This window comes from Aotus nancymaae, unplaced genomic scaffold, assembly GCF_030222135.1.
Source record: "Aotus nancymaae isolate 86718 unplaced genomic scaffold, 86718_ANA_hifiasm-v0.15.2.pri h1tg000046l, whole genome shotgun sequence".
Lineage (NCBI taxonomy): Eukaryota > Metazoa > Chordata > Mammalia > Primates > Aotidae > Aotus > Aotus nancymaae.
Window position 1 is genome coordinate 23,815,592 of NW_026988460.1, and position 25,765 is coordinate 23,841,356.

A 25,765-nucleotide genomic window follows, 5' to 3' on the forward strand; every position below is an offset into this window, starting at 1 on the left:
CATGGAACAGCAGACTGCTCTGACCTCATATCATCATCCACCTTTACTGGGGACTAGGCCACTGGGTATTTTGTTTTTCCCTAAGTCATTCCCAGTGTACCTCAACAGTTAATAGAATTCATCCCCGCTAATCCATGAAAAGACCATCATTTGTTGAAAGTTGCTAGAAATTATAAACACCTTTAAAATCTTCTATTGGTCAAGATGTGTCCCTTTATTTTAAATTGTGTCCCTGTCCTCAAAGTCAAGTCAGTCCAATGTCTTTAAGGGAAGTGAGTGCCCAGAGTCATGACAAGGAACGGTTAAACTCATCAGCTGGCGATCTGGGCCTGGCCAACAGGGCGAATTCTGGACTTTTCAGAAGAAGTGAGAATCTGAGAGTTTCAAAGGATTTATTTGAATTCCCCACATGATCACAGCCATGGTTTTACATCGATAGAGTCTGTTACCACTGACAAACAGAATGCAGATGAAAACAAACGCACTCCTTTCCTTCCAAAGGTACACAGTGGGTGCCAGGCTTCTTGTGAGGGAGATGTCCCTTGAAGTCTCTGAACAGTCTGAGGATTCAGAACTTGATTCTAATTGCTTAAAACAACTCGGAGGCAAAAGACATCTCCCAAGAGGAGACTCATGCTGTACGCAGTCTGAACGTGACTGCACACAGAAGGGTGACGCGGATGCGCCTGAGGGGAGGGCAGGCCTCCTCCTGCTCGTCCTGTGCTCAGCACCCCCACTGCACACTGCTCAGTGCTGCAATGCTGCCTTGACTACTGTTGTTATATAAAATACAAGTGCACTCGTTTCTCAGGCAGGAAGAGTGATGATATTTTACAAGAACTGTAAGACGTGCGTGCTTACCTGCGGGCACAGAGCTTCCCGTGGAGCTGAGTTAACACCCAGCATCAGCTGTGAACGTCTGCTGTCTTTTCAGCTCATTGTTAAGAAAAACAAGAGACTCCTGCCGCATGCAGTGTGTGAGGGAAAGATCACTCTACACTGGGTGTTGAAGACATTTTTAAGCAAGATGTGCACATCATATTAGGATGAACTTTATTTTTACATTGTTGTACAATTCATTGGTAAACTTAAAAAAATACAAATACATGATTTGATTGTTGTCCCAGAAAAGACTTTTGTCACATTGCCAGCTGCTCCCCTCAGGGTCTCCTGCTCCTGTCAGCAATTCTGTATGTAACTGTAATAGTTTGTGTGACTTGAGAAAGGTGTGCCCAGGGCATCCTCACAGTTAGAAGGGACCAGGCAGACATCCTGGGGCCCTTGGCCTCCCCTACCTCCCCTCCTAGGGGATGTGATGCCAGGACCCCGAAGCTATAGCTGTGACAGGTGGGAATCTAGAGGGGACATTCCCATGAAAGACACATGGAAACACCAGTTCACTGAATGCTTTGGATTCCCAAACAAGATGTGGGCAGCATGCCACCAGCCTCTGGAAGCCACCAACAATGTATCTTCCACAAACTTTTCATAAGCTTGCAAATATAACAGGATGAAACCTCACTGGCCTGAAGGAACACACTGAGTGCAGCTCGAAACCCCGAGAGGGGCTCAGTGGGTTCTAGCAGCTCCTTAGGCGAGGCCCAGGCCTGCTGCCCAGCATGGCTCCAGTACACACCCAGGACAGTGCCAGAGGCTGGCAGCCTGAGGCCATGGGGCTTGAGGGATGGCAAGGGAGAGGGAGAGGGAAAGCCCCTCCTGGGATTTACTGTCTGTTCCTATTCGTTAGCGCTGCCCTTCAGAAAGAGCAATTCTGCGCCAAACGGCCTGAATCTTTTCTGGAACAACCTAAAGGTTACAGTGAGACTCTCCCCTCGGCACAGAAGAGGGTGAGAAAAGCTGACATACTCAATATGTGATCACTTTACTTCAACGACCAATACATTTTGCAAATGTACAATACGTAGAGCGCAGCCTCACAGCTGCCGCCGGATGACATGCAGCAGTTTAACGCTTCCAGGTCAGAACAACCTCCTTGAAACCGCAAGACAAAGAGTGCTTTGGGGAGCCTGGCTTTTAAGGAAGACCCAAGAATTGAGGAGTCGGGGACACCAGGGCGCTTCCCCCGCAGCCCAGCCGGACCCAATCACATGCTCCCATGCTGTTTCTTTCTGAGCAGACACCAAAGAAAGAAATGCCACATCGATGGGAGGGCACAGGGGTTAAAGTCACACTTATTTTTAAAAAGGCGAAACTAGATTGCTGTATTTGCTCTCTGTGGAGATTAACAAAGTGCTTGGTTTGCAGATTTGCTGGTACGGTGATCTCAATGATATGACCGAGGGGAGGGATATGAGGAGGGAAATCGGCAAAACCCTGGCCAGCCAGCCAGCCAAGGTGACACATAGCTGGAGGGGGCTCTCCCCTCTCCTCCTGCCGTCTGGCCACGGCTCACCACGCCGTCCACCGAGCATGTGGCCCCACGGCCCGCAGAGTCAGGCGTGAGCTTCACCCTTTCTGAAAGGGCCTCCGCCTGGGCAGGCGCCGGGGGGGCAGTCCTCGGGTCCCATGGTTTAGGAGCACAGCACTGACGGCTGCAGTGGCTCGAAACGCTGAAACTACAAAGTATGGCCCGTGGGTAACTCGGGCACAGACCCGCTGCGTGCAGCGTCTGGCCCCGGGGAGCGCATGGTGTCACCACAACACAGAAGCGACAAGAGCACAGCTGAGTCATGTGATGCCCTGGCAGCTCACTGTACCATGGGAAGGCAGCAGGGGCTCCGCCGGGCACTCGTCGGCTGGGGTCACACGGGCCACGGTGATGACACAGGGGTTCTGCTAGCACATGGCTACATGGAATTACGATGATCACTGCTACCACTCAGAAAACAAAACAGGAAACACACACACCGCCCTGGGTTGCTAAACGCTAAAGTCAACCTTCAGGTTCGAGAGTGGTCCCTGGTGGAGACACTCTCTGAGGGCTTCGGCCTGGTGTGGGTTGGAGGCGGGATGAGGAAGTTATGGTGTTGGGGAGACGAGGATGAGAGCTGGTCACTTTCAGGTTGGAGATGAACACTTCTGCTGTGTATGGGTGCCCCTCTCGGAGGACTCTGAATGAGTGTGCATTAAATCATATGCACATAAAGGAAACATGGATCATGGAGATTCACAGTTATCGCAGCCATTAAAGTGTCTAAGAATCTGTGTAACCAATGTCCTAAGACAACCAGCTTGTCACCAGCTGTCCTGAGTTGCTACTGTAGAGTGTACTGCAGTTTAGCTAGTTGCTTACCTGAAATAACAGAGCATTATAATACTGACTATTTATGATAGTATTCTGTTAATAAAATAAGGATTTATACAAAGCAATACTGGACTTTTTAAACAGTTAGATGCTATGTTACTTGGCACAGTTAGTAATGATTGTGTAAAGATTTTAGCCAGTCCTAGAGGGACTTCTTTCTCTGTATGAAAATATGAAGTATCTGAATTTGTTCCTATCACTTAGGGTTTGGTCTACTGTCTCACACACCCAACTAAGGTACTGTCTTCCTATTAGGTACGTGGAGCTCCTTGTAAGGTGGGTATTGCTAATGTTGTGGACTGAAATGCCTGCCTTTCACACACAAGTACTACCTATACAGTATATATATATATATATTTATATATTTATATATTTATATTATATAAAGTTTACTTACGTATTTTCATCAACCATATCAGGTCTACTTAATTTTTTGCCCATTGTCAATAAAAGAGCAATAATGCAGCAAGTTTTGGGGTTTGTTTTGTCTCTGTTTTTGTATCTCGTGTCTTCGTTTTCTAGGTTGGGTTTTCATATGCATGTAAATTAGGGCGCAGGGAGCTCAGAGCTGGAGTGGGGGAGGCAGTTCAACATCTACTTGGCTGGTGGCACCGTTTCAAGGCTGATGGTGGCTGAGTCCCACCCATCCCTCAGACTGAGGTGAGCGGGGACCAGGGTGCCAACGCTAAATGAAATCTGGACCTTTGTTCCACACAACACCAGCCCTGTGGGCTCCTGGGGCTCCGGCTGGGCCGTGAGGGGCAGAGGGGAGAGATGGCAACAGAAGTGCCCCGGGTTTGGTGTGCGGCTGGCAGCCCCCTGGCGTGCCCTGTGTGGTGTGCAGCTGTTTCAGGGAGCCTGGGACCCCCGCCCAGGCTGTCTACACAATTGTGCTGATGCCGCTGGGTTTGGCCTTGCTGCTGGTGGGGGGCGGCGGGGCAGGGGGCTGCCCGTGGTGGTGCGCTGCGTGCCCCATGTGGGCCGAGGGCAGCGGTGGATGACCGTGGGCGTGGGCCCCATAGGCTAGATGCCCCCCGTGGGGGCCGTGGTGGTACTGGTGTGCATGCTGGATGTGCTGGGGTGGGTGGTGGTGGTGGTGGTGGTGGTAGGGGGGTGGGTTCTGCTGCATGTGGCAGTACTGGGTGTGATGCCCATGCACAGGGGCCTGCGGCAGCCCCTCAGGGGGCCCCGGGTGGTGGCCAGCCACGGAGTGCTGCAGGTGGGGCAGGACCACCGGTGGGTGGGGGGGGTGGCGGGGCTGGGGCTGAGGGCAGGTGGGCCTGGGGAGGGGGCTTCCCTCTCTTGCTCCCGAATAAGGAGCCCAGGAGGGAAGATGAGTTGGGCATAGTCTGGTGTGGGCGAGATGGACACTCTCGTGTTGATGTAGCTCTCCGGCGCATGTGAGGACTGCTAATGATGGACCCCTAAAAAGGAAATTCATAGAAATCAAAATTAAAAGATCTTCAAGCACTTAGGTCAGAATGATTTTTTTTTTAAATGTAAAAATTCACCCACTGATTGCTAAGCCTTAGTTCAACTCACTGGCCAGAAGGCAGGGCTAAGTGAGGCTGGACTGGGCCCCACTTCCTCTCACTACAGTGCAGGGCAGCTGGGGGTGACTGGCCTTGACCAAAGTTGGGGGTGAGGGCAGGGGAGGGGCCTGCCTCTCTGACCGCCGCAGCACAATGAGGACTTCCGGTCTCGTTCTGACAAGCACTTTGGCCCTGGCAGCAGCCTGAGGTTTCAGATAGGAACCCCTGGGTTGGGGTGTCTGTGCGCTGTGTGTGGCGAGTGTAGAGGGGCTGGTGTGCCTGGAAGAGGAGCCCCGCTCCTGCAGAAACAGGCCCTCAGCTCTCCTGGGGCAGCTCAACTGGGCTCAGGGCATGTGCTCTGCCCATGTGGGTCCTCAGGCCTCCAGGGAGGTGGTGACAGGGATAGTGGGGCTCAGAAACCTTGTCCTCTGGGGGCATGGGCTGCCTAGGCAATTTCACTGCAGCTGCCTACTGCAAACCAAACAAGGAAAAAGAAGGAAACAGAAAAAGATCTGCAAGCTGAGGTAGAGATGTGAACAGTAATACAGAGATGGCCGGAGGATGAGTGAAATATCATGAAATCCACAATGAATTTCTCTTTCTCTCAAGACACTCCACCTCCCACAAGCTAAGCAATTCCATGGTGTCCTGCCGCAGACACACAGCAATCAAACTCCAAGAAGAAAGCGATGGGGATGGGCGGGTGTGGAAGTCAAGGGTTCAGCAAAAACATCCAACAGTGAGTGTGGAGGGTGAGTGGGAGCGGGGTGGCCTGGGTGGGGGCACTGGAAGCTGGGGATGGTCAACCATGCTTAGGGACCACAGGTGACGGGGTTAAGCAGAAACCAAAACACAAAATCCAGAACCACCCCCACTGTTCAGTCCAAAACAAGCGGTGAGAGGCATGGATGTTTCTAGGCATGGAGGAGAAGCTGACATGCACAGGGTCCCAGGCAGGCAGGGGCGGGGAAGGGGTGTCTGCACCTCTGTGCAGTAGGGGAAGGAAGAGCAAAAAAAAAAAACCAAACCAAACAAAACAAAAAAACAAGACAACAGATATGAACCGAGGACTGGGGAAGGCGACACAGGACAGCCAGCTGGACGGAGGCGCTTCCTACTTACTTCCACATTGCTCTCTAGCGATCCCGCACTGCTGCGACGCCCTCGCTTCCCTGCCCAGAACATGCAATACCAGAAGTTAGACGGGGACACGAGGCCGGGGGCACTGCCTGCCTGGCACCACGCTGTTGCCACGGAGCCCGCACCCTTACCAGGAGCAGGCGCAGGTGCCGGGCCCATCTGCCCGCAGGAGCCAGGTGTGAGGGGTCAGAGGAGGGGCTCAGTGGGGCAGCCAGCAGCAGTGCAGGAATGAATTTAAAAAATGAAGTTTTCAAAAAGCAAAAAAAAAAAAAATTTATTTTTAAACTAGCCCCAGTTTTAGACACCTTCTCCTGGACCAGCAGTCTGTTGAGAGGGGCCCTGAGGAGGAGGCATATGTATAGGTGGGCCCGATGCCCTCAATTCGTGTGTTCACCCCGACTCTGGTGAATGGGGAGGGGTGCAGGCAGCTTCCGCATAGCCGAAAACAGCATGGCAGGTCCTGCACGCTCACCTTCAGTGGCTGCCGTATATATGTGTATATCCTCACACACACATATATATCCCCACCTCCATGGCAGGACAAGCACGGAGGGTGAAGAGAAAACAGCTTCACATCCCTGCTTCCTCCCGGCTGCCTGCAGGAACTCAGTTTTGGTATGTGCAGTGCCCTGGCCAGGGGCAGGAGACAAGGTTAGGGGCTACTGGGTGAAATGCGTTCCAGTTTGGGATTCCTCTGCTTGGCGCCACCCCCCAGGGGGCCACAAAGCCTTCCCAAAGCCAGGAGGTCTCTGCCAGCATCTTCGTCATGCCCCAGCACAGGGCACACAGTAGGCACTTGGCATGCGGGCTCCGTCAGAGCAAGGCTATGTCTTCCTCTTGGCTCTGGGTGCCCAGGGCCCAGCCTGGCTCAGCTTCCACAGTCCCTCCTGAGAATTTCTCTGTGGATTTTTGAGGAACACCAAGGCTGGAGCATCACAGGGGCCCAGCCTTCGGGGCCTGGGCTCTGGCCAGCTCTCTGGGAGTGGGGATGGGAAGAGGGAGGGAGAAACAGCCTTCCCTGCTTGACATTCTAGAAGCTTCCATCTGGGCAGCATGGCCATGTGTTGAGCACCGTGTTGGACATGTCAACCCTATAGGCAATGCTGTGTCCATGTCAGAGAGGGAGACACTGAGGCCCAATTCTTACAGGCAGCAGGGTTCACACCCAGAACTGCCCACCTGGCCACCTCTAAGGCTGGAGAGCTTGGCCACGCTGCCTTCAGAGCTGGACCCCAGGCTGGCGTGGGCCCAAGAGCCCAGAATAAGGAAGCAACTGCTGGGCCTCCCCACTGTGCCCCATCCCCAGCCTCTGAGGAAAGCTGCTGCATCTCCCAGCCAGCCCAGGGCCACCAGCCAGCAATGGGTGGAGGGAGTGCTGTGGGCTTTGAGCTGCTCCACGCCATCTGAGTGTGCTGGGCTGTGCCTTGGCATCGCCGCAGACTCAAGGGAGTCCAGTTCCTCTGCTTTGCCTGCCGACCCCAAACCAGAGGTCCAGGTGGAAGTTGGGGTCAGCAGAGGGCCTTGGGTAGCTCTGGCTTGTGTGACATGGCCCTCAGAGACCACTGTTGGGACAGGGCCGCACCGCACACTGGGGCAAGAGGGCTTGACACCAGTTGCTGAGCACCAAGGACAGCCAGGTGGGACCCTGCCCCTAATTCCCAGCCAGAAGAAAGGAGGCTCACATTTTCTCATTTTTCAGCCAGTGTGGGAAGAGGGGCGGACCTTTCTCACTTCCTGCCCAACACAGTGGTCCAAGGACACGGAACAGAGTTAGAGTCCAGCCTTCCAGGACACGGCCTCCCTCCTCCATCCCCCTCTTGGGTAGCCACGGCCATCAGACACTCAGGACACTGTGGTGCCATGTGGAAATGTGGATGGACAGAGCACTGCTGTCTCTAGGTTTTTAAAATCAGCTCTCTAGCCCCTCTAAGGCCTGGGACTCCTCTGGCTGACTGAAAACCAGGGGCAGAGGGAAGATGGCCTCTCCTGCCTGTATCCGGCAACTCCTGGCTGGTCTACTGCTTCTGACAGGACCTGGGCCAGGCCTGAAGGCTGGGGTTGAGAGTCCACACAGTGTGCCCACCTGGAGTTGAACACGGCCCTCCTTACCCTGCCCAACTTGGGCCAACACTTAGGAGTCCTTTACTGGCTGTTTTGGAGTGACACTGAGTGTCTTACAATCCACTTTCTTAATATCTCAGGTCAGCAAGAGATGTGGGGTGACCCCAGGGCTCCCTCTGCACTGAGGCCCAGGGCCCCATGCTCACGGGCACACCCCCAACCATAACTGCCCACAGCAAGCCATGCAGACATCCTGTGCGTACGCAGCTTCCCACACCTGCCCAGGTGCATGGGCTGACGAAGCCAGGCAGGCCAGAATAGTGGCTCAGGCCATACAAGTGTGGATTGGGCCAAGCCAGCCCTGGGCAGGGCCTGGAGGGACTTGGAACCATTTTTCTTTCTTTTTTGAGACCAAGTTTCGCTCTCGTTGCCCAGGTTGGAGTGCAATGGCGTGATCTGGGTTTAAGTGATTCTTCTGCCTCAGCCTCCCAAATAGATTCTTCCTTCTTCAGCCTCCTGAGTAGCTGGGATTACAGGCAAAAGTCACCATGCCTGGCTAATTTTGTAGTTTTAGTAGAGATGAGGTTTCTCCATGTTGGTCAGGCTGGTCTCAAACTCCTGGCCTCAGGTGATCCGCCTGCCTCGGCCTCCCAAAGTGTTGGGATTATAGGCGTGAGCTACTGCACCTGGCCTAGATCCATTTTTCTAGAAGGTTCCCAGGATGGTTCTTCACAACTTTTGCGGCTTCCTCAGAGTCAGGGCAGGGAGGCACGTGGCAGTGCTCTCCTCCCCACCCAGGATCCTCATCCTGTGACCCTCAACAATGCTGTGTCTGGGCTGGTGGCCTTGCTCAGCATCAGTGACCAAAACAGAAATGATAGCCACACACACGTGGCTGGCGCTGCCTGAGCCAGGCATGCCCTGAAGGCTTTCCATGCATTGACTCCCTAGCGGCAGTTAGGGAAATAGGCCCACAGGGTCTGACAGCTAGAGAAAGCAGGCAGAGGTGGGGGATGAGCTCGGGCTGGCTGACTCTGGCATCTGTGTGCTGCGCCCTATTCTCTGCTGGGCTGGACATGGTGGGGAGGGATGTGGCCAGGGTGATAGGAAACACCACCCTTTCTGGGCCCCAGCCGCTTCACACGTGGCAGGGGTGCTGCTCTGTCCACCCACCACTGGTGCCTGTCACTGCTCCCCTGGTATAGGACATGGTGAATGCTCCAGGCAGGTCCTTTCCGTAAGGACTCATAGCTGGGCAGCTTGGCCAGGGAGGGGCAGGAGGGCCACTAAGGGCCACTGGTCAGTGTCCCCCACCATCTGGCAGATCCCTGTTTCCACAGTCCTTGTTGGGTCCTTGGTCTTGGGTCAGCAGGGCTCTTGTGCTGCTGGATGAGCACCGGGTGGGGAGTCTTGGCCCAAGGAAGACTGGGGCTGAGACACCAGGCAACGTACTGCAGTGGGGCCGGTGCCAACCCCCTTCCCTCTAACTCTTGGCATGACAGAGGCTTCTGGAAGCTCCTGAGGATGGGTTCCTCCGGGCACCATCCATGGCCACCTCATCAGTCCCCCAGCTTCATGTCTGTGGTATGTCCTCCCCTAGATGGACGTTGAGTGCAGACCTGGGGCAGCTGCTCTCAGGGTCTCCTGCTCTGTGAGCAGTGATGTGCCAACCATGGAGGGAACACTGTCCAGAGGGCTTGCCTCTTTCACAAGCTCACTGTGGTGTTACAGGCCTGGGCTCAGTGCTGTGAGGGCCGTGGTGAGTGAGGTGGGGCCATGCTGCCGCTGGGGAGTTGGAGCCCCACCTGGTCTGGAGTAGGATATCTGACCTGTCCCGGTGCTGGCCCTGCCCCTCCCCAGGAAGGCTGCCAGCATCTGCCAGTCCCTCTCCCCAGGTGGCCTCTCCCCAGCCTGGGGCCTTGGCAGCTGCCTGGACTCAAACCCCACCACACTTCACCCCCAAACCCTCCTGGGTACAGGTGGGTTTCAGATTTGTTCCTGCTTTTGTTTCAATGGCAGGTCTAGGGAGGAGTCTCAATCCCTACTGTCCTTCTGAGCTCAGAATTCCCAAGTGACAACAGCAATCATCATATTACATGAAAGCAGCTGGGCCTGGGCCCAACCCTTACATGAATGTGGGCCTGGCATGTGGCTGTCCAACCCTGAGGCTCTGGCAGAGAGTGGACAGCAAGGTCCTGACCGCTGGGCCCTGGGGTGGATGGGGCTCAAGGGCCTTGGTTCTGGCAGAACTGCTGCTGCCTGGGAGGGGCTGGACAGTTTCGTGAGGGGAGGGAGAGGGCAGGGCCCGCCACACTGCACAAACTCAAACAGAGGCCCCAGCCCACAGCCTGCAGAGGCCCAAAGCAGTCCAGCAGCGTTCAGCTGTGTTTCACAAGGCCACTGGGAAAACCAGTGGTTCTCAACCAGGGGTGATTCTGCCCCTCAGGGGACACCTGGCAATTTCTGGAGATATCAGTGACTGTCATGACAGGGAAGATATTACTGGCAACCAGTAGTAGAGGCCAAGAATGTAGATAAACATCCTGTCAAGGCTGGGACAGCCCCCCAGCAAGAAGTCACTAGGCCCAATATGTCAATCAAGCCAAAGTTGAGAAGCCCTGGGTTCAACCCTCATGCTGGCGACTGGCAATGAATTTCTGATATTTTTTACTATGGCAAATAATAATAATAATGACAAAAGGAAAACAAAGGAAAAAATCCAACTTAAAAAAAGGGCAGACTCCAAAGGGCCTGAGAGGGACTAAGCTGAGGGGAGACAGGGCTGCTGGCGGGCAGGCATGGGAGGGAGTCCTGAGGCGGGGCAGGCAACCCCAGGAAGGGGGGTCTATCCGACAGAGAAACACCAGGCTCCTGGGGCAGACCTGCTGCAGGATAAGCCAGGCCACCACTGCCCCAGACAGCCCCCGGGGCCCCTCCCAGAAGCTCACTGACTGATGGATGGACTGGTGGAGGGTGGCTAGGACACCCTCGCCCCCACTTCTTGGGCAGCAACGGTCTGCCGTGGCACCAGTAGGCACCCACCGGCTGGCCCATGCCTCTTGTCTCTCCTGCCCCACAAGGGAGAGGCTGGGCCAAGGCTGCTGGCAAAAGCCCCTGAGCCTTGCTGCTCACGGGGCCCCACCCCCAGGAATGTGGGTGGTTTCAGGGGTGCTGCTTGCTTGGGGGTTAAACAGCTGGCAGCAAATTAAACACACACAGAAACAAAGAAACAACCACAACATTGCAGTTCCCACCAGGGCTTTCCCGGACCTGGAGCCAGCCCTGGCCGCTGCTCAATGGCTTCTGGGCTGGATGAGGCCCGGGTTTCCCAGGAAAGGAGGCCCGGCAGGAAAAGCAAGACCGGGGACAGCGGGTAAGGGGGCGCCAGATAGCTTAGAGGGCTCCGAGAGAGTTCATTCATCAGCATGAAGCACAGGGACGCGGCCGCACAAAGAGAGAGCACGGGATACAGCCGCGGCTCGCTCCGGGCTAGAGCGACTTCCCAAATCAATAAACGATTAAATAAAACCCCTAGAAGAAGAAAGGGAAAATGGGGGTGACTTCCCCAGCTAATTGGCATACAGTGCCTTTCTTTTTGACAACAATTTGGTCCTGTTTTCCTCTGTCTCTTTGGGATGCCCTTTCTGTGCTGTCAGACGCTGCTCTGCTTTGGGGGAGGTCACGGGAAAACGCCACACTCGCCTTGCCGCAGACCCCGCCCCGCGCGATGCACGCCCCGAATGCAGATGCCTGCCTTGGTCCTGCATGCGCTGAGCTAGGAAGGTGGTTCTAGGCTAAGCTCTTACCGGCTTCCGAGAGGTCCCGCAGGGAGCTGCTGAGGGCACTGCGCTTGAGGCCCTCGCCGCTGGCGTAGCTGTCGTCCAGGCAGGCCCGGCTCAGTGTTCCGTTGCCCGACTCCTTTTTGAGGCTGGAGCACTGGGATATGCTGGGCCGCACGACGCCTTTCTGCTTCTCGAGTTCCGCTGGAACAGAGAGGGTGAGGGGCCCGGTGAGAGGAGCACAGTTTAGAGTAGGGGGAAGACGGGGCCTTCTGCTTGGGGCTGGCACTGTCCTGAGCCACCATCTGCCTGGAGTGGGGAAGGGTTGTTTCTGGGAGAGGGTGTGACGGGCACTCTGGACAAAGGAGCAGAAAGGAGATCCCAGGAGGGAGGTTAGAGAGGCCAGAGGGTCTTGTGACCTGCAAGAAGGACAGTCACTTTTCAGGCTCAGGGGTGGACAGGGAAGCACAGACTTGCCTAGGTCTGGGAGGTGAGCAAGGGTTAGCCAGGGCCTTCCACAGAGGGGGCAGCGGCAGGGAGTCCCATACGCCGCCAGGGAGTAGACCTGGAACCAGGGATGGCCTTGGCTGTGACCCCTTAGTCGATTGAGCCTGATGCAGAAGACGGTGAGGGGCAGAGAGGCCAGCTGGGAACACTTCAGGCTCTCACACACGGGGTGCCAGGGAGCTGGGGTCCTTTTCTGGGCACATGACAGGCAACAGGTAGGTTGGGTCCCAGATCAGACCCCTTTCTGTGCCTCCTGCAGCCTGGGCACACAGACTGCCCCATCACGTGGCCACAGGGAAGGGCAGAAAAGACTGGGGGACATCTTGTTTCTGTGGCCTCAGAAGTCACTGCTCCAAGATGGGGAGGCAAGCACCAGGGTCCGGCAAGTCTCGGTCTCCTGCCCATGAGGCCAGGTACTTACACTCTATCCTGTGCTTCTCCATCTCCTGGACTTCCGCAATAGACTCCCGCAGGTCATCGGTGAATTTCTTCCGGTCTTGAGGGTTGGGGGCATTGAAGTTTATTAACACTTTGATGTCTGCTCCGGGGACAGATGAGGTGAGCCGGATGCCATTGGGGTAGTCTGCAAAGGACAAGGAGAGGGGAGGAGGCCCACGGGTCTCAGTGTGTTCTCTGCAATCTCCTCTCTGGTAAGGAAACAATGGTAGGGCTGAGTTATGCATGAGCCTGGGATTAAGTGTGTGGAGTCCAGCCTTGGCAGTGGCAGGCTGCAGGGGTGCAGAGCAACCTCATCTCCCGACTTGGGAAAGATGGTCTGTGTCGCTCCACATGTGACTCAGGGACAGAAGTGGCTGAGCTCAGGGGAGGCTGCTGGGGCTGCCATTCTTCCCCGACATGAAAGTCGTGGAGACCAGGCCCCTGACTTCCAGGTCTTTGGGCACTCTGCCAGGTGCCAAGTCCTGGAGGAGGACAGAGGCTGTGTCCTGAGGAGGGTGGGGGGTCTTCTCTAGTCATCTCAGACAGTTCTGGACAGCAGTGAGTGCCATATTCTCCTGAATGGCCTGTGACCCACAGCTCCCATGGGGTGAACTGTGGGCACCCCACAACCAAGGAACCCTGTTCCCAGACCTGCCTGATGCCACCTCCGGGGTCTCAATGTCCCTGGGGCTTTGGTCTCCTGGCAGTGCGGCTCCTGCAGCGGGAGTCACCTGGCTGACCATCAGCCACGGGATGTTTGAAGGTTCTTGGACCGAGCACCAAGCCTGCTTTGGCTCAGACTAGGTGGGCCAGGTGGGCCTGTGGGCAGCTGCAGAGTGCTCCTGTGTATGTGCATACGTGTGCACATGTGTATACATGCAGCCCATTACTGCCACGTGGGGATATGTGCCTAGTGACACCAAGTTCTGATTGATTTCAGAGAGGCCCAAAATGTCTACATTTTGATGTGGAGACTGGCTCAGCATATTTTTAAAAAATAAGCAAACCATACAAAAGAAAATGGAGCTGGGCCTGCCTCCCAGGCTGCCAGTTTGAGACTCCTGGCGTGACGGCATCTCCTATAGAGGCTGCAGGCTTGGATCTTGCCAGCACCCAGTATCCAGGATCTAAGGTCAAGCCCTGGGACCCTAGACATGATCCAGGTGCAGCCTCTGCCCTGATGGTCCACAGTGGTCCTGGCTCCCGCTAGGAGCTATGCTGCTGGGATCTCACTAAATTCCCACCCCAGCCCTGGGAGGCAGGGGTCAATGCCACCCTCTCAGAGAGTGGGTTATTGCTGGTCAAGACAAGGTGGGGGTGGCACTGGCCTCCCCTGGGACCAGGGCAAGGCATGTGAGACATCAAGGCAAGGCATGACTCGCAGCCTGCGGTGGGACAGGGATGCCAGGAGGCGGAGAGGCGGAGAGGCGGCTGGGGCAGGGATGCCATGCTCCTCTCTGGGTACATGGGGAGTGCAGGGGATCTTGCTGGACTGTCCCTGGTCCCACTGAAGATGGAAAGGGACAGAGAGCTCCAGATCCAGGCACAAGGCCTGTGGTTTTGGATGGTCTGGCTGTGGGTCCCTGACACTGTTTTAACCTGCAGAGGGAAGGCTGATTGGACAGACAGTGACGTCTAGTTCTGAGAGGATGAGGGACCCCTACTGCTCAAGCAGGGACACTCAGCTTCTTTCCCCAGGACACTCCAGGTGGCCCCCTGCTCCCCAGCCCAGGAGAACTGGCTCAGCTTCTGACAGGGAAGGGACAAAGGAGAGGGAAGAGAAACGGTGGAGAGTGAGAGGAGCAAGGTAAAATGGAAGCCAGTGGGGTGCTGCAGGTGTGAGCCTCCCAAATCCCCAGGCCCCCAGGCCTCACCCAGGGCCTTCCAGCAGGGCATCAAAATTCACCCTTGCAAAGCACTGTGTTCCAGCAGCTATGACGGTGGCCCTGTGGCAGGCACTACTTTATGACCCAGGAAACAGAGGCCAGAGGGGTTGGAGAGCCAGGCCACACAGCAGCAGAGCCAGAGCTGGGATCTGCCCCAGGCGGAGGGGCTCAGCTCTTCACTTCCGCGGACAGTCGGGGGTTGCTGTTGCCTGTGTTCTGGGCCATGTTTGCATATCCTCTATATCACTTAATGTTTTTCTATCAAGATTTTATTTAAATTAATGTATTTCTGCCATAAATTTAAAAATCTTATCACCTGCAAGAAGCAAAGTACTAGTAAAAACAAACTGTATCTGTCCAATGTTCTCACATCAGGCTCAACTGGCTGATGGGTCTGTTGAGAGTCTGTGCCTACTGCTCACTGGAGCTCCTAGCTGCAATCTGCTCTCTGGGGATAAAACAGGGGTGAGTGTTGAAGCCCCGTGGGGTTCTGTCCTCGAAGCAGCCAGAGAAAGTGCGTGAGCTGGGACATGCACTCTTCCAGGCAGGCCCTGGGGCCGACTTACACTGGTTCTCGAAGAGCAGGACCTGCATGCCGTACAGGGAGAAGGACTGTCGGAAGCTGTACGTCACTGAGTTCTTCTTTTTCTGGAAGATCTTGGTGACCTGGAGGCAGCCAGAGACAGAACTGAGCTGCAGTGTCTCGGCGGGTAGTGACTACATGCAACTTCTGGCCAGAGGACCCTCCTGGAGCTCAGAGTCAGGAGGCCGGGGCTGGGGCCAAGCCAATGTGGATGGAGGGCGTGACCTTCCACTCTAAGACTTGGACAATGGTTCCTGTCCCTGCAACTCCAATGCCACCTTGGCTGGCACCAAAGCCCCACAACCCGGCACAGAGGCGGCAGGCCCTTCACATCACGGAGCTCCCTCCGGTGCCTTCCCACAGCCAGGTGAGGTGAACACCAGGGCTTGCCACCTTGAGTGGCAGGGGTGGCGCTCAGCAGCGCTGATCTTGAGAAGAAGCCATGGCTTCCTCTCTCGGGAACAACCAGAGTGTGAAGCTACGCCTGGTGACGGCCCGCAGGGAGACTGGCCCTGGGCTAGCGATGTGATCCCTGAACTTCTGCTGGCCCGCTACGGTCATTGGCCGCTATCCTGGTCTGCAGTAAGGGAAGAAACTTTCCAGTGTGGCAGCCAAAGGCTGGGCTGGGGAGAGAAGAAGGGAGCTTGCATCTCCCCGGTCCCCAGGGCATGCCAGGCACCATGTAAGGCTCTTATGTCCAGGACCTCACTGGACCCCCACCACCCTCTGAGAGATTAATCTTACAGAGGAGGAAACTGAGACTCAAGAGATATGAAGGGATTCACTCAAGGTCAGGAGTTCTTCATAAGGGATTTGAACCTACATGTCCGATTTTAACATCAGTGGTCAGAGAGGAGTAGCCAGTCCTCACACCCAATCAAGAACATGGGCATCTTTGGCAAGAAAGCCCGTGGCATGCAGGGGGTACAGAAATCCAAAGGACAAGCTCTCCCCTCTCTCTGCAGTGGGTACTTCTGCCCCCGTCTGGCTACCATCAGTGCTACCGTTCTTCTGGCAAGAGCTCCTCAATACCCTTTTGGGGAACCCCCCCAGCCTTTGTTTCCTTCAGTCCATAGGTCTTGAGGGGACCAGCTCCAGGAGGTGGGGCTTGGGACTCAGGCCTAGCCAATCAGAAAGCGCTGCACCTGCCTGGCCTGGAGAGGCTTAGGGAGGGATGTGCAGTGACAGGGACTGATTCTGAAACTTCTGCTCAGTCTAGGAAGAGGATTCTACAGTTGCCCAGCAGACAGGATCAGGTCTGGAGCTGCTGGGGCCTCCTCCTTTTTCCTAGACAGAGCCTGCCTGAGGAAGGGGCCTGCCCGAGGAAGCACCGCACAGGGTAGAGGTGCAGACAGCACGTGGGAGTGCTTGTGACGTTGGCAGAGGCTCTGGAAACAGGTTGCACTAAAGCCAAAGATTCCCCTCTGGACCTGTACATGAGCCAGTGAGGTCTGTCTCCACATGCATCAGTGTGAGTGAGACACCAGGCAAAACCCCCTTTCTGCACCTACACGTGTGTGCACATCTCCCCCATTCAGACAGCCAGACGCGGACCCTGGGTTCAGGCTTGAGATCCCACCACGACGCCTTGTGGGTGAGCCACGTACCACTAGGAGGTCGTTGAACAGGAAGATTTCTCGCTGGTGTAGTCCGAGTTTCTGGGGCTTGTTTGGGTCTGGAACCTCGAAGAGCCGGCAGTAGCAGACCAACCGACGGTGGGGCAGAGAGAGCACCTGTGTGGGGAGAGGCTGTCCTGCCACGGCCACCCAGCTCTCCTCCAGGAGCCCTGGGGGCCGCAGTGGACAAGTCTAGCCTTCATGCTAGCAACCCGGTGTGTGGGCCTTGGGTTAAAAAATGCCTTCCCTCACAGACAGTGAAGAGCAGATGTGTCTTTTGGCTCATGACAGTTTCCCATACTCTGTCCTCAGGAGCTACTATTTAAAATCCTTTATCGCAGCTCTCCTGAAGGACTAGGGATGGGCCCCTGCTTCTGCGGAGACCTCCTTTCCATTCTTCTGGGCAGGTACTAGGCTTCTTAAACTATCATGTTCACCTGGGAGCCTCTGGCCAGACAGCAAGTCACGTTTTGAGTCCCCGCAACATGCCGGTCATACACATGAGCCCACTCAGGCCTGCAAAAGTCTTTACAGAGAGAATCTACTCTAGATGAGGAAACTGAGGCACAGAGGGTAAGTAGTGACAAAACCAGGAAGTGGGCAGAGCCAGGATCTGATTCCAGGCCCCAGGATTTTCGCCACCCTACCTAGTCTCCTCCTAAAATATTCCTATAGTTCTGATGCCTCAAAGACTCCAAAATCCTGAGCCAGCAGCTGACACTCTGTGGCACCTGCCAAGGCCCCATCCTCCACTCCACATACCTGCCCTGAACACGCCCCTGATGGCTCACGCAAGCCCCCAACATGGCCATAGCTCCAGCTGCCCCTGAAGCCCAATACCTCAGGGCGAGGGATGAGCCATCAGGGCCTGGCTCTGGGAGTGCTCAGGTTCATGCAGGACAGGGCAGAGGGTCAAAGGGGTGGACCCCCAGGATCACTGCCCTGAGGCCAGGGGCTTGACTCTGCCAGGGGTGCTCTGGGCCAGGGCTGCCTGAGTTTGGCTCATGGGGGCATTAAGGTGAGGGGGAAAATGTGGCCCAGCCTGGGGTGCTCAGGTTGCAAAGGCGTGAAGAAGAGAAGATAGGAGGGTCAGGGAGCAAGGGCTGCAGGTAGAAGGGGCCTGGTCTCTTGCAGGAGAAGCTGGTGAAGGGGAGCTACTTTCTGGACTGAGGGACAAGGCCAGTCCATGAGGAGGGTCATGGGGAATGGCCAGGTCACCCTGTGTGCATGTGCTCCGGGGCGTGTGGGTACACCACAAAGCTATGGCAGAGGATGGGTCCTGGGGGTGAGGAGGTGGGCACTGGGAGAGCCCAGGGCATGGAATGTGGGGGACGGAGCGCAGAGCAGGGTGGGGAAGCAGACAGGGCAGGGCCTCAGAGGACACGCCGGGGTCTGTTTCAGGTGCACGGTCCGGGGGCTGGGCCCCAGAAAGGAACTCAAGCCAGCAGCACTTGGGCTCTGGGAGCCTGGGGATCCGGTGGAGTGACTGAGGATGCTGGGCCTCCCCAGGGCGGCGGGCTACCCACGAAGGCAACAGCAGAGAAAAATACTCACACAGCCGAGCCCGGGATGCAGGGATCCTATCTGTGGGAGAATGCAAAACCAACAAAAGGGTGTTCATGTTTCAAGGCCACGCCCAGGCCCATGCTGCAAGTGCCCTCCCTACACCTCCCCTTGGGCTCCACCCAGCCAGTATGTGGGGGACCCGCTCTCGCTGGCAGAGTTCTCTGAGAGGTCCCAGGGGACTCCTGGGCCACCCAGGAAAGGCCACCAGTGTCAGGGGCCCAGAACTGAGCCACTGCACAACCCCGGCCTGCTGGATTATTAGGAGCCCTGGCTCTCTTTGGATGTAACACAGAGCCAATAGCTGTCATGTCCAAATAGGACAGGAGCCACTCGGAAAATCCCCAAGCCCTGGCAGAATCCACCAGCCCTGCTGGAAGGGACCACATGGAGTGGGTGGGTGCGAGTGAGAAGGCCTGGCAGGCAGCCCTGCCCAGGTGGTGCCCAAGTCCACCACGTACCGGCTTCTTCCCCACAATGAGCTTCTCCACCTTCTGCACCTGGGACACGTGGTCCTCATTGGTCTTCAGCTCTCGCTTACGGATCCGTTCATAGATCCCAATCAGCATCTCCCGGGGAATGTCCTCGCCATCGTCCACACCTGGGCAGGAGATGCAGCTGAATATCAGGGTAGGCCCCAGGCTCACTCAATTTACCAGTTTCTAAAGCAAATCAGAGGAGCGAACCTTCCACCAGACCCAACAGAACCAAAGACCTCCCAGGCAGGCCCACAGCAACAGGACATTTTCAATCAACACAAATTTCCTGAGTCTTCCTACCAGGAACGGTCCCAGCACATCTGACCCAGACTAGTAGGTGATGGATGTCAGGGGCTGAGACACCTCTAAGCCATGTTCAGAGGGCTTTATAAATGCTACCTTGCCCCGTGCTAACCACAGCCCTGCGAAGCGTGCATTTTCATTCCGCAGATGGGAAGACTGAGGCTGAGGTGTGGGGAGGCTGGAGTGTAAGGAGGCTGGGGTGTGTGAGTTTGGGCTCCGATGGACCTGGAGCCACATTCTACTTTTACCCTTACTAGCTGCATGACTACGGATGAGTGACTGCGTCACCCATGCTTGGTGTCCTCCTCTAAGGTCGCCTACAGCACAGGCTCGTCGTGAGGAAACGAGGGGCACCTGGGGTGTGCTCGGCTCTGCATCTGAGCAGAGTGCTGCAGTGGTTGCTGCTGCTGGCCCACATCACGCGGGCAGAGGCTGGAAGCTGAGCTCTGACCCGGGGCTGCCCTAACCACAAGCATACACCGCTTTCTTCCTCCCCACTCTGAAAACTGCTGTGAGCAGAGAAACACCCTGTACATGCGGGAAACGCAAACTCACTTCGCAGTGAGCTCCACCCTCACCCCTCCGCCAGGCTGCAGTCCGAAGGGCTACAGGTCTTGGGGAAGAGGGGTCTCCCACAGACGGCTGGCAGGACAGGAGATGCTCCAACCCGGGGTAGGCAACCTGGCAATGCCTGTCCAAATGACAAGTTCTAGCACCCTCTGGTCCACTGACTGCATTTGGGGGAACTTATCCCATGGGAAATGAGATGCATACAAGGTTACTGCAGCACTGTTTCTAAATGGCAAAAGGCTGGAAGCAACCGGTGTACCCATTAACATATCAGCGTGACAGGCTACTTACTACCCACCTGCCAAGGACAGTGAGGAAAGCCACAGTAAAGCACATGGTCCGTTTCTTAGATTGAGTAAGTGGGAAAAGCAAAGTGCAAAGTAGCAGAGGGTAAAGTCATTCCTGCACAGGTGCATTGCATGAGCGGAGCACAGCTAGGGGGCATAGCCAGGAGAAGCCAAAACCGAGGACCTTCAGCAGCAGAGGCTATGTCCCGAGCAGGCAGGGCAGGCTGGCAGGGAAACTCTGCTAGGCACCTTCCAGTTTTTCTTTTTCCTAAATAGACTTTATTTTCAGAGCAGTTTGAGGTTCTCAGCAAAACTGAGCAGAAGGCAGAGGGATTTCCCATGTATGCCCTGACCCCCGACACTCACAGCCTCCCCTGCTGTTGCCATCCTCACCACAGTGCTCCATTGGCACAATGATGAGCTTACACTGATGCATCAGCATCATGTGAGGTCCATGTTTTAGATTAGGGTCCACTCCGGGTGTTGTGATTCCGTGGGTTTGGGCAAACATAGAACGACCCTCATCCACCATTCTAGCATCCCACAGAACAGTGTCTCCACCTTAAAAATCCTCTGAGCTCCGCCTACCCATCCTCTCCTCCCTCAGCCCCTGGCAGCCACTCATCCTTTTCCTGTCTTCATAGTTTTGCCTTTTTCAGAATGTCATAGAGTTGGAATCACAGAGCATGCAGCCTGTTCAGACTGGCCTCTTTCACTCAGGGCTACGCACTTAAGGTTCCTCCACGTCTTTTCGTGGTCAATAGCTCACTTCTCTCTTGTACTGAGCACGATTCCACTGTCTGAAGGAACAAAGTTTATTTATCCCTTCACCTGCTCAAGGACGTCTGGTGGTTGCCAAGTTTTGACAGTTTTGAATAGAGCTGCTATAAGCATTGGTGTGCAGGTTTTTCCATGGTCCTAACTTTCCAGTTCATTTGGGTAAATATCAAGGAGCACAACTGTTGGATCATATTTTCTGGTTTTTAAACTATGTGAATAAAAAAACAAAACAATTTAAAAGCAAACTTTAATAAAAAGGAAACACTCTTAGACTGGCGTTGGTGGTGAGCTGCTCCTCCTTCACAGTCCTCCAGCCCCCAGGACTCTCCTGCTGCAGGACCCACTGAACAAACTGGGGTGACCCACTCCAGAGAGGATGTGTGTTGGGGTGGGGGTGAGGATTTCCCTACAAAAAGGACAAGCTGTCTGTGCACTCGGCACTGAGCACCAGGCTGGCTCAGGGAGACCAGGGACCTGCCTGGCCTCTGCCATTTCCTGGCTGACGTGACCCTGGGGTGCACGAGGAAGATGAGAAAAAACATCCCTGAGCTCCGGGCTGAAAAGGGGTGATTTGGTGGGGACAGCCCAGGCTTGGGAGACAGAACCTGCAGCTCCCTTGTTGGGACTGGGGTGCTCAGCCCCTTCCATGGGAGGTGGGGAGGTTCCTGCCACCCTGTTGCGCAGAGAGCTGGCAGGACTGGGTGCAACCATGGCCAGGAACCACAGAGCCACTGCCACAGGGGTGTAGGCTGGCCACCACCTGACTCAGCAGCCCTGCCCACCAAGCCTCTGCTCTGGGCCAATCATTTCTGACTGGTTCCTCCTGTTATTTCTCATTCAGAGGAGACCCAGATGACATGCGAGAGGTTCTAAAGTAAGAAAAAACAAATCAGGCCAGGCACGGTGGCTTAAGCCTCTAATCCCAGCACTTTGGGAGGCCAAGGTTGGAGGATCACTTGAGGCCAAGGAGTTTGAGACCAGCCTGAGCAACATAGTGAGACCCTACCTCTAGAAAAAATTAAAATTAAAAATTAGCCGGGCATGGCGGTTTGTGCCTGTGGTCCCAGCTACCTGGGAGGCTGAGGAGGGAGGATCTCTTGAGCCTGGGAGGTCAAGGGGAAAGTGAAATATGATTGCACCACTGAGCTCCAGCCTGGGTGACAAAGTAAGACTGTGTCTCAATAAATAAACAAATAAATTTAAACAAATCAGAGACCCTCAAACTGCCCTTGGGCTGCCAGAGGGAGATCCTATCTCTAAATATGAAAAAATAAAATAAAATAAAATAAATTAATTTATTAAAAGAAATCAGAGGCCCTCAGACTCCCCCTGGGCTGCCAAGAGCATGCAGCACACAGCTGGCTTTCCTGGAGGTTATGAGTGGCCAGCCTCCATCAGGGATCATGTAGGAGGCTGTGAATCCCAGAAACAGGTTCGGCCCCATGGGGAGGCTCAGGGTAAGGGAGGCCCCGAGTGGATGCAGAGGAGGCCCCGGCCTCCTGGCTGCTGCTTGGACACCTGGGCCTGGGAGTACATCTGTTGCACCATCAAAGTGTCCACTGATGGCCCTTGGGAGCTCCCAAGATGCCTTGGTTCCCAGGAACTACAAACTTGATAAACTTAGGGCCTGCCATGCCCCTCAGACGTAGTAGGAGGTCACATGCAGTGACTGCTGGGTGCAGGGAATGGCTGTCTGTGAGCTCTAAGACATCCTGCAGTCTGCTCAGCACCCCTTCCTGCCTCCCAAGGGAGGTGGCAGAACCACTCTGGCCTTGGAGCCTAGCTCAGGTGCCATCTCCCCATAACCTCTGCTGCCTGGGGTTCCTGCCACAGTGGCGCCCACCACCAGGGAAAGGGGAGAGCACCTGAGACCCTGGAGTGGAGCTGGAGCTGCTCCCTGGAGAGGGACCCTGTCCAAGAAGAGGGGACGGCAGAACCACCACTGAATAAACAGAATGAACAGCTTTGTCAGCTCTACACAGTCTTAAAGCTGGGCTGGATTCACACCGGCTCTTCTTTGCTTTGACAAACAGTGGCACCCTTTCCAAGGAACCCTCAGTCCCTGTCCTTTCAACCCATCCTCAGCTCTTGCAGCCAGGGTTCCCACAGGGGCAGAGGGACATAGTGCCTTCCCCCTTCCTTCCAGGGACTCTGGGGCGCACAAGGGATACACAGGGCTGGTATGGAGCTGCCTAGGAGAAGGTCACGGCCTTTTAGCTCCTTTCCTGTCTCTGATCACGAAAGGAGGACTCACTTCCCACAGACCCTGCACCCACACCTCCCGGCACATGCCCACCTCCCCGACGGCAGGGAGCCAGGTCTGCACCCCAGTGCCAGCAGCCGGAAACTGCACTGGCTAGAATTCAGCAGCACTGCTTTCTTTTCATTGCATTTGTTTTTATAATTACTTTCTACACAAGGCAAACGCTACTGGTTTTCCATTTACAGTAGCGATGTCAACTCCCCTTTTAAAATATATACTTTTAGGTAAAAAGACACAGAAAAATGCCAGTTTCATCCTTCAAGGACAAGCTAACAGTGTCACCTTCCCCGTGAGGAAGGTTTCCCAACACCCCGAGACCCTGGCCTGTGTCACACAGCCTGTGTCCCACGGGGGCTCCTCTAAGGCACTGCTCTTTCCAGTCATCTGTGCTGTGCTACCTGAAGGCCCCTCCATGCCAGACCCTGGGGTGCTAGAGCCCAGCTCCCCAGCTCAAGGCTGCCTCACGCCCCTGTTTGCCCTTACATCTGGGGAGGGCCTGGCTGGGGCAGGTGCGGGAGCAAGTCTGCGGATGGCCAACCGCCCGAGACAGCTCACCTCGGAGGTTCTTGATGAAGTCCTCCAGTTTCATCTTGCGCTCGGGCTTGACATTGGGGCTGTACATGTCGGTGTTCAGCAGGATGATGGCAAAGGCCAGGATGAAAATGGTATCTGGGTTCCGGAACTGCCGCACCACTCCGGGGTTGCAGATGCAGTAGCGCTGGCTGCGGGATGGGAGGGAGGGGGTCAGAGCCACGGTGCAGCAAGAAACACGGCCCCTCTCTCACCAGCAGAGGCTGTCACACGCCACTGAGCCTCAACTCCTGCTTCTGGTGAGTGAGGATCATGCCTGCCTGTCAGAGTTGGCCCTGACTACCCACTCGCCCTCCTCACTCTACTGCAGTCCCTCCTGCCCTGCAAGGCTGGGCCCCTCTCCCTGCTCCCTGCAATGGGGATGTCACAGTGGGTGTCAGGCCTGCCCTCGAGGACCTTGAGGTGAAAGGAGCCCAGGCCTTCTCCACACCAGCTCAGAGGGAGAGAGGTACCCTGCCTTGTCTCAGCCATGGCTACTGAGGGGCTTCAGGTTCAACAGCTGTGGACAGACAGCTGCAAGAACACCCCCCGCCTTAGAGTCAGCCTGCTTGCCACTCCCGCTGCCACCCCAGGAGCCCCTCCATTGGTGACTTCGTGGAGGGGCAGGTGACAAGAGGCAGGGACAGAGCAGAGGAGCCAGGCAAAGTACCGGGACTGAGGCTCATAAGCCCAGCTTAGTGCCCTCCCCTCCAGGAAGCCGTCCTGGAAGGAAGTGGGTGCATGCTGCCTCCTGCCAGGGCCTTGGGGTTGTTCTCCCTCTGTATCCTCAATCCTCCTGGCCGACCACTGGTGCTGAGCCCAGAGGGCTGGGTTAGCAGCTGACTTGTGCCACCCACACCCAGCACTGAACACACAGACTCCTCCACAGCCAGTCTGCATGCGGTCCCAGAATGGAGGACTGCATAGTGACCACAGGCTCACTGTTGGGACAGGAGCTGGGCTAAGTGTGCCCATGTGTCCTGTGTCATTTTGTCCTTGCACCCCTCTCTAGGGTATGTGCTATTGTTAGTCCACTTCACAGGTGAAGAATTGAAGCACAGAGAAGTTAAGTAACCAGCATAGGGACACACAGCCAGTAAGTGGTGGAGTTGGTGACTGAACCAGGCAACTAGCTGTCTGGCTTGTGCTCTGAGTCACTGTGCCGCTCGCTCCTTGTGAATGAGCAAATGAATGACTAGACAGATGGACCGTGGATGAACGCAGATGTGTGGGGAATTTGGAGGAAGAGCATTCAGAATCCCGATTTGAACACCCAGAATCCTAGCAGTCGCGATCATAACCTCTTTCAACTTTGGTTTCCTCATCTTCACACAATTAGAATAATCAGTACAGTCTCCTCCACCTGCACCACCTCACAATGGCTGAAAGGAGTCCAACACAGTGCCTGGAACGCAGGAGGGACCACTACGATCACCCCAAAAGCAATACTCAGGAAGACATGGCCCTGTCTAGGGATGGTGGGGATGCAGCCTTTGGTCCATCCTTGGGCTCCGAAGCTGGGGACACCGTCCTCCCCCGATGCAGCACCCCCAGCCAGTCCGGGCCCCACCTGAAGGCCTCGATGAGCCGCTCCACTTTCTGAGCCTCCCCTTGGACACGAATGTGCGCCTGGAATTTCCTGAGGGCCTCGTCCAGCTCCATTGCAGAGAAGTCCATCTCGTCCACTACGCAGCTGGAACAGAGACACATGGTCCCAAATAAACACTCCTTGTGGGTGCGACACACCCAGCCTATGCCCAGGTGGTGGTGCCTGGAGTCCCAGGAATGGGCTGCCTCCTGGCAGGGAGGGCCCCTGCCTGACTCCATCCAATCAGCCAAGAGCCCTCAGAATGCAGCAAAAAGACCTCCAGGCTTCTGCGGAGCCCGTGAAGCCCCTGGATCTAGGGAAGCTTGTGTGCCTATATTTATATGGACAGTTTTCTCAGAGGGGCAGAGCATATGGTTATTTGGATCAAAGCCCTTCCCAAGAGACAAACATTTTTAAGCACAGCCCTCACCAGGCACACAGTGGACACTACCTTGAGTCTCCTCTCCTTCTGCATGGGGTCAGGGAGTTGGCTGCCATTTTCACAGTGAGGAAAGGGGCGCCGAGGGTGTTGACTTTCAGAATAAACCTGTCCTC

The 25,765-nt window shown here is 55.6% G+C and overlaps 1 protein-coding gene across 1 annotated transcript in view; it reads right to left on the minus strand.

Moving 5' to 3' along the window:
* Positions 1–375: 375 nt before the first annotated feature.
* The window catches only part of IQSEC1 (IQ motif and Sec7 domain ArfGEF 1), a 397,024-nt gene continuing 371,634 nt past the window's right edge, over positions 376–25,765 (minus strand). Inside the window, 11 exon segments of the mRNA XM_064362059.1 lie at positions 376–4,514; positions 4,516–4,689; positions 5,920–5,969; positions 11,805–11,981; positions 12,706–12,867; positions 15,175–15,274; positions 16,799–16,924; positions 18,362–18,391; positions 18,832–18,971; positions 23,608–23,774; positions 25,193–25,315. Of these exon segments, the coding sequence (XP_064218129.1) occupies positions 4,146–4,514; positions 4,516–4,689; positions 5,920–5,969; positions 11,805–11,981; positions 12,706–12,867; positions 15,175–15,274; positions 16,799–16,924; positions 18,362–18,391; positions 18,832–18,971; positions 23,608–23,774; positions 25,193–25,315 (1,618 nt within the window). The 3' untranslated portion in view covers positions 376–4,145.